At 38.4% G+C, this 14,437-nt stretch overlaps 2 protein-coding genes across 4 annotated transcripts in view; one reads left to right on the forward strand and one right to left on the reverse strand.

The window, feature by feature from the left end:
- The window catches only part of DSG4 (desmoglein 4), a 46,632-nt gene extending 35,110 nt beyond the window's left edge, over positions 1-11,522 (forward strand). Inside the window, exons 12-16 of the mRNA XM_019465473.2 lie at positions 656-961; positions 3,660-3,799; positions 3,952-4,015; positions 5,381-5,589; positions 7,959-11,522. Of these exons, the coding sequence (XP_019321018.1) occupies positions 656-961; positions 3,660-3,799; positions 3,952-4,015; positions 5,381-5,589; positions 7,959-8,726 (1,487 nt within the window). The 3' untranslated portion in view covers positions 8,727-11,522. The remainder of the gene's footprint in view (positions 1-655; positions 962-3,659; positions 3,800-3,951; positions 4,016-5,380; positions 5,590-7,958) is intronic.
- DSC1 (desmocollin 1) overlaps positions 1-14,437 on the reverse strand; it is a 351,913-nt gene that overhangs the window by 264,980 nt on the left and 72,496 nt on the right. The gene's annotated exons all lie outside the window — the stretch shown is intronic.

Consider the following 14,437-nt stretch of genomic DNA (forward strand, 5'->3'; position numbering starts at 1 on the left):
CAAATTGATAGGCAATGGTAACTAAGAATTAGGAAAATAGTTATTGGAATAATTTAAATTTAAATGATAGGACAGCGATTTTGAATAAGAGATAAACAATAGTCTTCAGGAGGGTATTTGCAAACTGTAATCCTAAATAGAACACTTCCAATATTTCCTTTCAACTCAATATTCTTCATTCACTGGACAAATATTTATTGAGTACATATAATATGACAAATATTGTTGTTTTGGAAATAAGCAACAGGATCCCAGCCTGCTTCATAGAAATAACAATTCAGGGATGCCTGGGTGGCTCAGTCAGTTAAGTGTCCAACTCTTGACTTTGGCTCGGGTCATGATCTCACGGTCGTAGCGTTGAGCCCCCGTGCCTGGTTCTCTGCTGACAGTGTGGAGCCTGCTTGGAATTCTTTCTATCCCTCCCTCTCTGCTTTTCCCTCTCTCTCTCTCAAAATAAACTTAAAAAAAAAAAAGAAGAAATAATTAAGCAGCAAAAAGTATTGAACAATTCATTATAAATGTTTAAAAATTAAGTATAGGATGCCATATGACTAAGAGAGTATGAAAAACTCAGGCCCTGGGTTAGTCTTGGGTATTAGGAAGCATTATTCCAAGGAATTCCAATTTATTTTCTTTTTCCTCTCTTTCTTTTCAGCTACTTCTGCAATCCTGACGGCTGAGCAGCTTTTATACGCCACAGTTTACCAAATCCCAATCATCGTGAAGGACAGCTTTAACAGAGCATGTGAATTGCCACAGATCGTGGAGTTAGAGGCCTGTGATTGTGACTACAACCACATATGTTTGTACTCTAGTACCACAGGCATCAACACAGGGGATGGCAGCTTGGTTACCAGTGATATAGATGGGACCATCACTGAAGACCAAATTGAGGGTTCAAATGTTGGTCTTGGACCAACAGGGATTGGCATGATTGCCCTGGGACTCTTACTACTGCTTTGTAAGTACTGGATTGAATCTCCCTTTTCAGCACTTTTTCAAAATAAGAATGTAACCAGGCTCACTGGGATGCCTAGGTTAATTTGGCCATTTCTTTTTGGTATCTATAGCAATTCTTGTGGGAATTTGGAAGTAAACAATGGGGCTAATAAGGGCATGTGCTTGTTCAATAGTTACAGTTAGAGTCAGTGAGGGTCATAAAGATGAAAAACACAAGCAAATTCCTAAGTATAATACAGCAAAACATAGAGTAAATCCTAAAATGAAAAATTCAGCAAAGTGCATTAAGAGGTAGAAGCAATCAAGTCCAAGTGGGAAGGTTGGGAGTCTTTATGGAGAAGGTGGCTTCAAGCCAGGCCCTAAAAGCTAAAGGTTTTCTTAGAAGGAGGATGGTATCTGGGGAAATCTGAAAGGAATAAACCAATCATAAACAGGGACAGGGATGGTAGGGCACAGAACACTCAGGAAGTTGACAGGCTAAAAGGTAGGCTGGGAGCCGTCTGTAGGAATGTTCATGATAAGCCAAACATTCTGGGCTTCAGTCCACAGGCAATGAGAAATCAGTGAGGCTGTGTGAGATCAGGTGACCTGTTCATTCTGGTATAGCAGGAAGTAGGGAGAAGAGCCTAGAAGAGAGAATTAGCCTCTGGACTCTTGATAAGAGTATCTGCAAGGAGGACCATGGTCACAGGGATGTTGAAGTCCCTATGGAAACATTTCAAAAAGTGTCCTCCTCTCCTTACATGTTTTACAACATGTAGGCCCTCAGAGGAGTAACACATTTTAGTTCCCCGCCCCAATACTTTAGATTTTGTGGAAATCAAAAATTGGATTCTACAATCCAATTTGACTAAATCCTTCAAACTAAAACATTAGCATGTTTCAATAGGTAAGTACAAACTAAAACATTATCATTCTGAGGAATGAAAAAATAACAAATGACTTTTGGGCAAACTTTATTTCTTAAAATAATATGAATTTGTAAGATAATACCAAGATCATGAGTGATTATCATAATGATATTGGAGATATTTTCCCAGAACATGACAAGAGCCGATGAGTCGAGGTATCAGTTTGCCTTTAAGCCAGCAGGTCTCAGGGTGCCTGGGTGGCTTAGTCAATTAAGCATCTGACTTTTGCTCAGAGCATGATGTCGCAGTTTGTGAGTTCGAGCCCCACATCCGGCTCTGTGCTGACAGCTCAGAGCCTGAAGCCTGCTTCAGATTCTATGTCTCCTTCTCTCTGCCCCTCCCTGCTCATGCTCTCTCGCTCTCTCTCTCCCTTAAAAATAAATAAACATTAAAAAAAAAATTAAGCTAGAGGTTCTCAATCCTAGCTGCACATTAGAATCATTGGAGGTCTTTTAATTAATCATGTTCAAGCAGGAATACTCAAAATGAGACCCAAGTTGTGGCATGTTTAAGCCCTCTAATGAAGCTAATGTGTAGTTCAGGGATAAACACCCAGAATTAGCCACATTCCCAGTGGACTAGCACTCAAAATTTCACCACTGTTCCTTAATCAGGCCAAGAAAGCACAAGAGTTGTTAAGTTGATTGTAGAATAGGAGGGGAAGACCCTTTTGGACAAAGTCATCGGTTCTCAGTGAAGAAGCCCAGGCTGTGTTTTGGAGGGGGCGTGATAGTGAGAGGAGAGGTCCTTGCCCAAAACCTAATTCTCAAAGGGCCTTCATTTAAGACTTTTGATGTTTGCTCTGAGTGAGATTAACTGTTTCAGGGAAATCAGTAAAAAGCGCTGATTTAGCAGCTTTGACATTTTTCTTCCATACCTGTAATTAACTCAGTGGAACGCATGTTATACTAGGGCATTTGAAAAGTATAAAAAACCACTAGAGGGGACCCAAAGAACTAAACTGAGTATATTCTAGAATCTTAGAAAACTTAAGAAATGTGTAAATTTCTGGATTAAAGTGTAGAACTGAAGTAAAGTTTCCATTATATTTTGTATACAAGATCTTAAAATAAATGTAAATAGCTCAATTAAATTTAGTGGGTGATATGTGGTTGGTTTTAAGGGTGATATGTGGTTGGTATAAGGCTGGAGGAAGAGTCCTATTTCTAGGTCCTGTAACTGAAACCTGTATTCAATCCTTTTGATTACATATACTGATTATGTATTTAACTTATAGTGTATATATGGTGTTTGGTTACACGGATTTGTATATATCGGTTTTTATATGGATTTGCAAATATATGTATATATATGTATAAGGCACCTGCACTTATACACATGCTCTTGGAGATAAGTACATATTTATTCATATGTGTACACAGGCTTGCAAATACATATACATATACAGATGACTATATGTGCACGCATATGCACATATAAATGCACATGCATGCACATGGGGGACTAGGAATCAGAATCCTGGATTCTTGAGTCTTGGAATCGAGGGTATAAAGGGCCTAATTTTTCTAATATATCAGGAGAGAACTCCGATTACATAATCCCAAATTCCCTTCAGTCCAGCTCTAAAAGTCTATGTGATTTGGTGGTTTTGTATTCATAAACATGGATCTATATATTCAACTCTTCAGGGAGAACTGATGCTTTCTTATATTTGTATTCATCCCTTTGGTTCTAAATATAATTCCACATGTTTCAAAAAATGATACATTCAGTGACTTCCTAAATTGAGCAACAATGTGTTAAGTCTCTATCCACTTTCTTGGGCAGTGGCGCCCCTCCTGCTCCTCATGTGTTGCTGCAAACGAAGACAGCCCGAAGGCCTGGGGACGAGGTTTGCTCCCGTGCCAGAAGGGGGAGATGGAGTGATGCAGGCCTGGGGGATAGAAGGGGCCCGCCCGGAGGACAGGGTGAGTGGATGGCCATGGTCCAGAGCGGGGTGGGGTTTCAGTGCAAGCGAGCATGTCTTGATAATTGCACGACACACAGAAAGAAAACTATGTCATTTGTTATGTGTTTAACATAAAGCATTTATTTCAAAAATGTTTCTCTTTCTTTTCAGGATGTGTCAAATATATGTGTACCAATGACAGCCTCTAATACCCAGGATCGTATAGATTCTTCTGGTCAGTGGACACCAAAATCTGTTTCTTGTTAAAGTTTGCAAAATTATTTAACCTGATTAATTTCATGTATAAGTACCTTTAAAAAAACAGTATATCTGCCAATACTTTTAGATGATAGCATAATGAGAGGGCAAGTAACATGTTTGAAGTCATCACTTTACTTTTCTTAAACTACAGGCAGTGGAGTATGGCGTAGCAATTTGAAAGGCAAACTCTAGAACCAGAGTGTTTGAGTTTGATCCCCTGCTATGTGCTTGGGCCGGCACTTAACCTCTCTGGGCCTCAATTTCCTTATCTTTGAAACTTAGTTTATGATAACACCTACTTCAAGGTGTCCCTGTAAAGAGCGATACACACACATATATACATATTATGTATGATATATAATGTTCTTACTATATATTATGTAAGTTACCTATAAATAACTTATATAATATATATCACAAAATATACACATATACATGTACATAAAATATGTATATATACATTAAAAATATACATTAGAACAGTGCCTTGCACAGACAGCTACTGGAGCCATTATTTGTAATAAAGCTGTTCAAAAATAATAATAATAATAATAAGAGAAAAGAAAAAGCAGCAAATATGCTCTTCTAATAATACACTGAAGAATTCTTCTTAAATCCATGCATTTGCATTTGATTAATTTCATGTATAAGTGCCTTTAAAAAAACAGTATATCTGCCAATGCAATCCATGCATTTGCCTCACCAGACTTATAGTCTCCTAATTTACCAGTTCCATGTACACCTAGGAATACTGTAAAATATTCAACTAGTGGGCAATGAATGAACGAAGTAGAGAGGTCGTCCAGTTCTAGGACAAACATGAGATTTCTCAGCAGTGCTTCCTCAGTATCCCAAACCAGACTCTGATGCAGAGTCTAAGGTGGCTGAGCATTCCTGTGAAAGCCAGCTCTCCCTCCAGCACCGGTGGTGAGTGAGGACTGTTTCAGTTTCTGCTGGCCTTGCTGTGGAGCGGTCCTGAGGGGGGTGCAAGCCCTCTCACACAGGCCAGGGAGCTTGCCAGAGGCAGTGACAGAAGGACTGATGCAGACAGGCAGAGGCCCTGCTCCCCTTGGCTGGCTCCATACCTGTGAGTCTAGGGGATATTTTTGTGCAAATCAGAGGCCAATTCCAAAAGCTGGCTCCCTCTGTACCATTTACTGACTTTTATTTTATGAGGGAACTAAGACTGGGCAGATTTCAAATAGCTCCTGGCCTTGCTTTCCAGGACCTACTCACATGTGTGGTGGTGCAACATGGCAGACAGTGGCTAGCAGGGTTTGACATGGATGAACAGTGCGGACCACTCAAGCACTGTTCCATGAATGCTCTGTCCTTTCAGAAATCTACACTAACACCTACGCGGGCGGAGGAACGGTTGAAGGGGGTGTGTCAGGAGTGGAACTGAACACAGACCTTGTGACGGCCGCTGGCGTGGCGGCCGGAGGTTCAGCAGGAGCTCGACGGAGGAGGAGTTCCACAATAGGAACCCAGTGGGAATATGCAGACACGGGCCTGAACATGGCTTTCCTGGACAGTTATTTCTCTGAGGTAATCCCCCTGCACACGGTTATACAAAATAGTCTTGAGACTGAATGATAACAATGATGGCAATAGGTTCTTCTGAAATATATTCAGTTATTCTCAACTCTATTTCAATCCTGAATAAAAAGTATTTCATTTCTCCTTATAATACAGAAAGCCAATTTGCCAAAGCATTTCATATTCAATTGACATACATCCATCTTACTATCGTGGAAAAGGCTAGCATCTCTCATTATTCCCTACTTCATTTTTTCCCATTTTTCTGTCTTCTGTCTCTTGCTTTTACCACTTTGTTTCCCATAGCAGCAGCAAAACGGGAAGATCCTGATCAAGAAAAAAAAAAAATGTATGCATGTCCTCTCTTTATGGTGTCCTTCCTACCCTGCAGGTACCTCCAATGAAAGGAGAAAAAAATAAATTAAAAACCAGGACTGGGAAAGGAAGAGAATGATAACTCAGAAACAGAGTATCATCATGACTTGGTGATAGATCAGGGCCTAGAACCCCGGTCTCCTATTCTCTATCCAGTGCCCCATCCCCAAGGGATACGTGTCCCTCACTAAGAGAAGGGATCATGGGTCTGACCATTCCAAAGAAGAAAGCTCCATAGGCATTGGGTTGGCCTGACAGGGTGGCACAAAGGGTAAATAAATCCCCTGTGAATCCCTAGTTAGTATGTTTATTTCATTTAATAGCAATCCATTTCATCTCATATTTCAACTAGCCTGTTTTATTCCATATATGGTAATACATGAGTTATTACCTGCTATTAACAACAACAACAAAAAATGTTAAGGATGTTGTTGTAAATGTAAGCTATTCCCTAAAATTGGTGATTACAAATACCATCACATGAACAGTATTGATTATTTAGATGAGTGATAGATATCACTAAGTACACCCAATAAATGGGCACAAATTATGTGTCATAGAAATGACATAGAAATTATATTTAATGAATCATTCATAAAATTCACAGTAACATTAAAAGAGCCTTACCTTTAATGTCCTTTGATTTTTCAAAATTTTTCCTTTGATTACAATTGGTGCCTGATACATTAAATCTCAGGGTTTGTAAGTTCGAGCCCCACATCGCGCTCTGCACTAACAATGCAGGAGTCTACTTAGGATTCTTTCCCTCTCTCTGCCCCTCTCCCACTCTCTCTCTCAAAACAAACAAACAAACAAAAAACCCAAAAACAAACAAACAAAAAACTTTTAAAAAACGGCACTAGGTTTCAGAGGTGGTGAGATGCAGCCTCTCCCCCTACAAGATAAAACCTCTGCAGAACGTACAGTGTTTCTTTTCTGCCATGTTTTACACCACCACCCTCCACCCCCACAGCCAACTTGTGCCCCCGACAAGGGGGATTATCCTCTTACTGAGGTGTCACTTGAAAATATTAAGCGGCATGTTTATGGTAATACCAAACTCATGAATAATTGCTTTCAAGACTTAAAACCATCCATTTCTAATGGTAGAATTTAGAATCTCGCATAGACCAGAGGGTAAGCAGCATGATGTAGGGTAAAAAGGATAGTTGGATTTGAGGTAGCATTCTATGATTATTTGAGTCTGGGGCACGCCATTCACTCTCTCTGGGCTTTCAGTTACCTTATTTATGAAACAGAGAGGGGATAAGATTATGCCAGGCCCCGTAGGATTTCACGGAACCCAACAAGAGCCACAGCAGCTGGAGGAGAGCAGCCACCTCATCATCTTCCCACAGAGAAGTTCCCTTTCATTAGTTCCATATACAGGGCTCCTACCTAGCATTACATTCAAAGGGTCCACCATTAAAAATAATTTGAAAGTCACAGTAGATAACCTTTTAGTGCCTTCTTCCTGTTAACCTAACTCCAAAGACATCTTGGCTCTCTTTGCTTCGGTCATGTAAAACCACTGAACATTTGGACATAAGTCTCTGAAGCTTAAAGATACTGACATGTTTATACATGCTTTTATTCCAAGTTGATCAAATATCTCTCCTTAAATAAATAACATGTTGAACATAACTAAATATATTTTGTTATTTCTAGACCCCTCAAAAACAAAAGACTATAAATCCAAAAAGTTAAAACATTGTCTGAAAAATTCAGATTGCCAAAATCTGAATAAAATGCAGAAACTATTATTTGTTAGCTTTCAAATAAGAGCAGTTTACATTGCTTCAGATTCTATACACCATTAGTGCCCTCTGATCTCCTTTAAAAATTCCAATTATTTAGAAATACAGCGAAAAATCGTCAGTGTTTTTTTCAGTTCATTCCATTATAATCTTCTCAGATCAGACATCTCTAAAGCATTGTTGTCATTCTTTGGTTATTTTAAAGGAAAAGTAACTTTTAACTTCCTGTTTTTCCTCTAATTTTAGAAAGCGTATGCTTATGCAGATGAAGATGAATGTCGGCCTGCAAACGACTGCTTGCTCATTTATGACCACGAGGGAGTAGGGTCTCCTGTTGGCTCCATTGGTTGTTGCAGTTGGATTGTGGATGATTTAGATGAAAGCTACATGGAAACTTTAGACCCAAAATTTAGGACTCTGGCTGAAATCTGCTTAGACACAGAAATTGAACCATTTCCTTCACAGCAGGCCTGTATACCTATCAGTACTGACCTGCCTTTGCTGGGGCCTAATTATTTTGTTAATGAATCTTCAGGAATGACCCTCTCAGAAGCTGAATTCCAGGCAGAAATGGCAATACCGGAACCCATGATCCATGGGGATATCGTAGTGACAGAGACTTATACAACAGCTGACCCATGTGTGCAACCCACAACAATTGTTTTCGATCCTCAGCTTGCACCCAGTGTTGTAGTGACCGAAACAGTAATGGCACCTGTCTATGATGTTCAAGGGAATATCTGCATACCTGCTGAGTTAGCCAACACGCACAATGTAATCTATGCCGAGAGAGTGCTGTCTAGTCCTGGTATGCCTGACACGAGCAATGGTAGCATGACTGATGGCTGTATGGGGCCTGTAATGAGTGGCAGTATTTTGGTAGGGCCAGAAATTCAAGTGACACAAATGATGAGTCCCAACATTCACGTAAGTCAAACCACTGGCTCCACATCTCCAATGACATCTCGACACAGAGTAACACGATATAGTAACATACATTACTCCCAACAGTAAGTGCTTTTGGTCAGTATTCTATATGGACACCTTCCACCTAGTGATCACCAACATATCCATCAAAGATGTATAATGTAGTATATTTAACATTTTAGCAGCCGACAAATATTTGAACATTCTAAGATCAATGCCACTCTTTGAATATATCTTTGGGGCGGGGGGATAATATGGCTAAGCACTTTAGATAAGCCTTTTGTAATTCTTTCTGGTTTTAAATAATGTGCCAAAAAACTTAAAGAAAATGTTTTCTATCCTTTGATACCATCTAATAAATAGCACATAACTCATAAGGTGAATCTTAGAGGTCTTCAGCCCCATAGGACTGGTCATGTAAGCCAGGATGCTCTTGTTCTTGGAGGTTGCAAAAGAAATCTTGCCTGCATTTGCCAGGCAAATACCTTTAGAGAAATATTTCTATTAAAAATTTTTAATTGAAAAAGTGAATGAAGTATACATTTCTGAAAGAAGATTTAAAAGGAAAATAGAGCATCTATCATTAGATATCTGAAGTCATTTGTTCGGTTTCTCAAGATATGCAATATTTAGGGCATGGTTAATATAATACAGGGAAAGTGTTTGCCAGCTGAATGCACCACTGAAAATGGTTCACCGAAAAGAATTATATATAGATAGATAGATAGATAGATAGATATGCATATATACATAAATCAATATGGATGAATGTGTATCGCACTTTATTGATTTATATCAGTAACTGTAAAATAATTTATGATAGTCAAAAGAATTATGACAATGATGGAGTATAAACAGTTCTTAGGGAAAGTATTAGAGTATTTCCTTCTTAAGGGGAATGTTTTCTCTATTCTTGCTAATTATGTCAAAAAACCATATGAAATATGGTTTACTCGGTTTCAGTGACCTGAGTCATAGAGCTTTCATTTGGCAATCAGATATTCTCCAAAGCACCTCTGTAGTCATGCACGTATTCAACAATATTTACTTAGAAGCTATTATGTGTGGAGTGTTGGTCTCGTCTCCGTCAATATATAGGGGAAGAAGACAAACATGATTTCTCACTTCATAGAACTTCTAACTCATTTCTAGACTTAAAACCCTGGGGATACAGCTTTGGGTTCCTACCAAGAATAAGTAACAAAATATTTAAGTCCACTACCAAGTTGTGTTTCTCTTTTTAACATTGCTGCTCCTGCTGAATGAATGAAACGGAAACACTTGCACAGATAGCTACTCCTTGTAGGTATAAAGTGGGCTTGTGAAAGAGAGGTTCTAGCAAGATAGTTTTATTTAATTCTGTAACATATGTAAACTGTATAGTGGTAACTATAATATGACCAGTAAGACAATGTAAATGAAATAAACTTATTGTCAGGGCTTATTCCTTTTGGAAGGAAATAACCGCATTGCTTCTTGATTTGTTCCTTTATAACTAAAACTACTGTAGAACTTGGAGCATCACACATAACCTCTTGTCCAATTCTCTTATTTTACAGAAGAGGAATCTAGAACTAGAGAGGTAAAATGACCACAACCTGCTAGTTGTGGTACAAAACCTTGAGGCCATTGCTTGGGCACTCTGGCCAGTGTTTCAATGTTATAACCTCATCAGACACGGAGAGGATCTAGTTTGGTCTGTTGCAGGGTCTTTGCTATTTCCTACTTGGAAGAAAAACTATCTCTCAAAAAAAAAAAAAAATGGGTTTTGTGAAGTTTAAATGCTGAATGGCTACAACGGTATAATGCCAGAAGGTTATTTACATGTTTTCTCATCTTTTCCAAATCATGTGTGTTACCAGTTGTTATAGTCATTCTTTACCGTAGTTATTCACAACCAAGATTCTGCTACATTTCATAACTCTATAATTTGACGAATCCATAGGGTAGCCAAGGAGCATCAGTACCATGGTCATTTTAACAGTCCCAGCCATGTAACATCTCTCATGCACTCAGTCCTGTGGCATATCCTGATGTGGATATTCTGCTTTTGAACTTTGCATGTTATTGGGACAATAATTTTTTAAATTATGAAAAAAAACTAGTGAATAATTAAATGTAAGGTGCTAACAGTATTAAAACTGAAAATACTTTAAGACTGAGAAATTAAGAAAATAGTACTAAGCATAAGAATTTCACCGAAATCTCTTGTGAGAAGGGTAAGAAAATTTCTTTGTGAACTTTTCCTTCCATCAATACACAAAGATTTAAGGGTGCTTCCAAAAGAGAAAATGTGCATCTGGTGGATGTTTTCCCTTACACTATTCATGGAAACAAGACCAGAACCATTTCATTTTCTCTTTTAACATTATCAGTGAGGAGAACTCCATCATTCCAAGACGGTCAGTATCACTCATATATGACTTAAATCTCTGAAATTGGTATATTTTTAAAATATCAAACAAAACAGAAAGTGGAAAGCAAGATTTCCCCTTCACTGCTGAAGAGCTAGGATACTGATTTATCTAGGAGATAAAGCTGATATAGCATTTATTTTAAGGTTTGAAAATGAACCCAGAAGCCCAAGAAATGAGATCTAATGAATAAATATAATAATGTGTAATTTCAGTCATATCTCTCACCCTATGCAATTACCTGTAGAGAAAGCATTCAAATGCATAAATGGGTTCGCTCAGAAAAGTCTTGTTAGGTGAAGGGAGAGGAAGACATTAAGAAGACAGAGTATTTATAACCTTGTTTCCAAAAAAAATTATTTAAAAAAATTTCCTCTTTTGGATTAGATATTTCTGATTGCAATGTATTCCTGAATGTAATAGTGTTTTATATATGTCTTCAATAAAAAATATGTGATAAGGAAAGAAACATTTCATTTTCTCTTTGGTGCATGTAGTGTTCTACACGCAAACATACATCCAGAAAACCTTTTTCCCATCGTGTTACTAGGTGATTATCATCTCTATCATGATGTATATAATACAGGAGCATGGATTCATTTGTAAAATGAAATTCAGAATAATTCATTTACTCACCAATGGTAAAATTTCTCAGTAAAATCATTATTTTCTTAGGAGATGCTCACTATAAACGTTAGTTTAGTCAACAAGTCAACTGAATAAATTCCAGAAATTGCTCTAAACACTGTATGCGTTACAGAATTAAATATCCTCTTTTCCCACTGGATTTAAATTCAATAAAATTATCATTATTGTTCCTCTTTTACCAGAGGTACTAATTTCTGTTGAAGTAAGAAAAGAATAATTAATTTCAATAAGGGGAATTAAGGAAGGCTCCTTGAAGATGGTGAGATCTGGGCTAGGCCAAATAGAATGTCATCTGACAGGGATTCCAAAGGCATAAAAACTAAAAACAGCATATTCAAAGAATATTAAGTGGTCAAATTAAATATAATAAAAAAAAGTCTGAAACAAAATAGGCATTATAAAATTATTTCATAGTCAGCCATTTTATATGATGTTTACTATACCAATTACTCAGAATATATTAGCCTATTGAATTCTTAAAACCACACTACACGGTATGACTGATATCCATGTCATACATGAAGACACTAAAGCAAAAAGAATTTCTTATTTTTATGTTAGAGCTTAATTGAGTAGCAGGATTAAGATTCAAACCCAGGATGGCCTACTCTTATTATTTTTTTTTAATTTTTTAATGTTTATTTTTGACAGAGAGAGACAGAGCATGAGCCAGGAGGGGCAGAGAGAGAGGGACACACAGAATCTGAAGCAGTCTCTAGGATCCAAGCTGTCAGCACAAAGCCGAACACAGGGCTTGAAATCACGAACTACGAGATCATGACCTGAGCTAAAGTCGAACGCTTAACTGACTGAACCGCCCAGGTGCCCCAGGCCTACTCTTGTTCTTAATCTTCGAATTCTTTTGACCTAATTCTGAAAGGATATGTGAGAAAGGCACATGGTAAAGAATCCTGAATCCCATTAGGGGTTTGGTTTTAACTTGGTATAAAATGAGGAACAAACGAAATTTTGTGTGCTGGTAAATGGTCAAATGGTGTTATTTTATGAGATGACACTGGGGAAGCCACCAGGAGTCCTCATGATAGTTGGTGTGTTGTTGATTACAGAGATGCCCTTGAGGCCAGATTACTGAGGCAGAGAGCCTAGGATCTTATGAAAAGGCAACATTCCAGGGTGAGCCTGGTGGCTCTAAAGCATCAGAGATCCTCTTGGACAACCACTGCAATGAGCAGGTATATGCTGGGTGGTCTAAAGTGACCGCAATCAGGGGCGCCTGGGTGGCTCATATGGTTGGACATTTGACTTTTGATTTCAGCTCAGGTCATGATTTCACAGTTCGTGGGATCGAGCCCTGTGTCAGACTCTATGCTGACAATGTAGAACCTGCTTGGGATTCTCTCTCTCCCTCTCTCTCTCTCTGCCCCTCCCCTGTTCATGCTGCTTCTCTCTCTCTCTCTCTCTCTCTCTTATAAATAAACCTAAAAATTTTTTTAATATTTAAAAAAATTGTTTTTCAATGTTTATTTATTTTTGAGACAGAGAGAGACAGAACACGAGCAGGGAGGGGTAAAGAGAGGGAGACACAGAATCTGAAGCAGGCTCCAGGCTCCAAGCTGTCAGCGCAGAGCCCAACGTGGAACTCACAAGCCATGAGATCATGACCTGAGCCGAAGTCGGAGGCTTAACTGACTGAACCACCCAGGGACCCCAGTTAATATTTAAAGTGACTCCAAAGTTTTTCTACACTGAATGCCTTTTACTTTTTTTTTTTTTTTTTAACTTTAAGTGAGATGCATGGACTATTTTCAGTTTCTAGAATAGGGCATGCTTTTTCATACCTCTGTCACTCTGCCCCTCCCCGGTTCTTTTACCTGGAGCCCTCTTCACTCTCCTCATCTAAGTAGCTTGTTTCTCCTTACCCTTCAACACTCACCTCAAGCATTGCCACTTCTTGGGAGCATTTCCTGATATCTCTTTCACAGCCCCAACCTGCTGGCTTAGCTAAGTCTCCTTTACTCCCACCAGCAACACGCTGTTTGTCCTATGCCTATCAGCCTGTGAGCGCCTTGAGAACAAGGGCACTGCTTTTCTCCAGGATTAACAGAATGTCTAGGACACAGCATGCACTCATTAATCTTAGAAGTGAAGAAAATGAGGTTAGAGTGGGAGAGAGCCAAAGCATAAGAGACTCTTAAAAACTGAGAACAAACTGAGGGGCATTGAAGAGGGCATCTTTTGGGATGAGCACTGGGTGTTGTATGGAAACCAATTTGACAATAAATTTCATATATATATAAAAAAAAGAAGTGAAGAATATAGTCCAATGCTCTCAGGCATCTAAAAGGAAATGTCTGCAATTCAACAACATTGCCTCTTGATAGCAGCCCTTTGAATGATCTTTGAAATGCTTGTGTAAATGCCACTCTTAGCAAGAAAATGCAAGTATATAACTCACAAAGACAGTTAATTTCAGGAGAAATTTACCTTTTGCAGAAAAAGTAATAAAGCTATTGAAAACCTCGTGTGCTTTTTGAAAGAAGCTATGTTATAGCTGAATAAAATAAATGTTAAAATGTTACAGAGAAAGAGATTTTAGGCAGGATAAATACTTCAGAAGAAAGTTAAAATTTCTGAAACTTTGAGAGGCTGCTGATAATAAGGTTACCTTTCATTAGAGCAATTGATTGTGGGTTTTTTCTCTTTCAAAACCATGTATTCCATGTAAGTTTGGTAACAAAATGTGTGTGTGTGTGTGTGTGTGTGTGTGTGTGTGTG

Source organism: Panthera pardus, unplaced genomic scaffold (genome assembly GCF_024362965.1).
Source record: "Panthera pardus isolate Hobbes unplaced genomic scaffold, ASM2436296v1 HiC_scaffold_15, whole genome shotgun sequence".
NCBI lineage: Eukaryota > Metazoa > Chordata > Mammalia > Carnivora > Felidae > Panthera > Panthera pardus.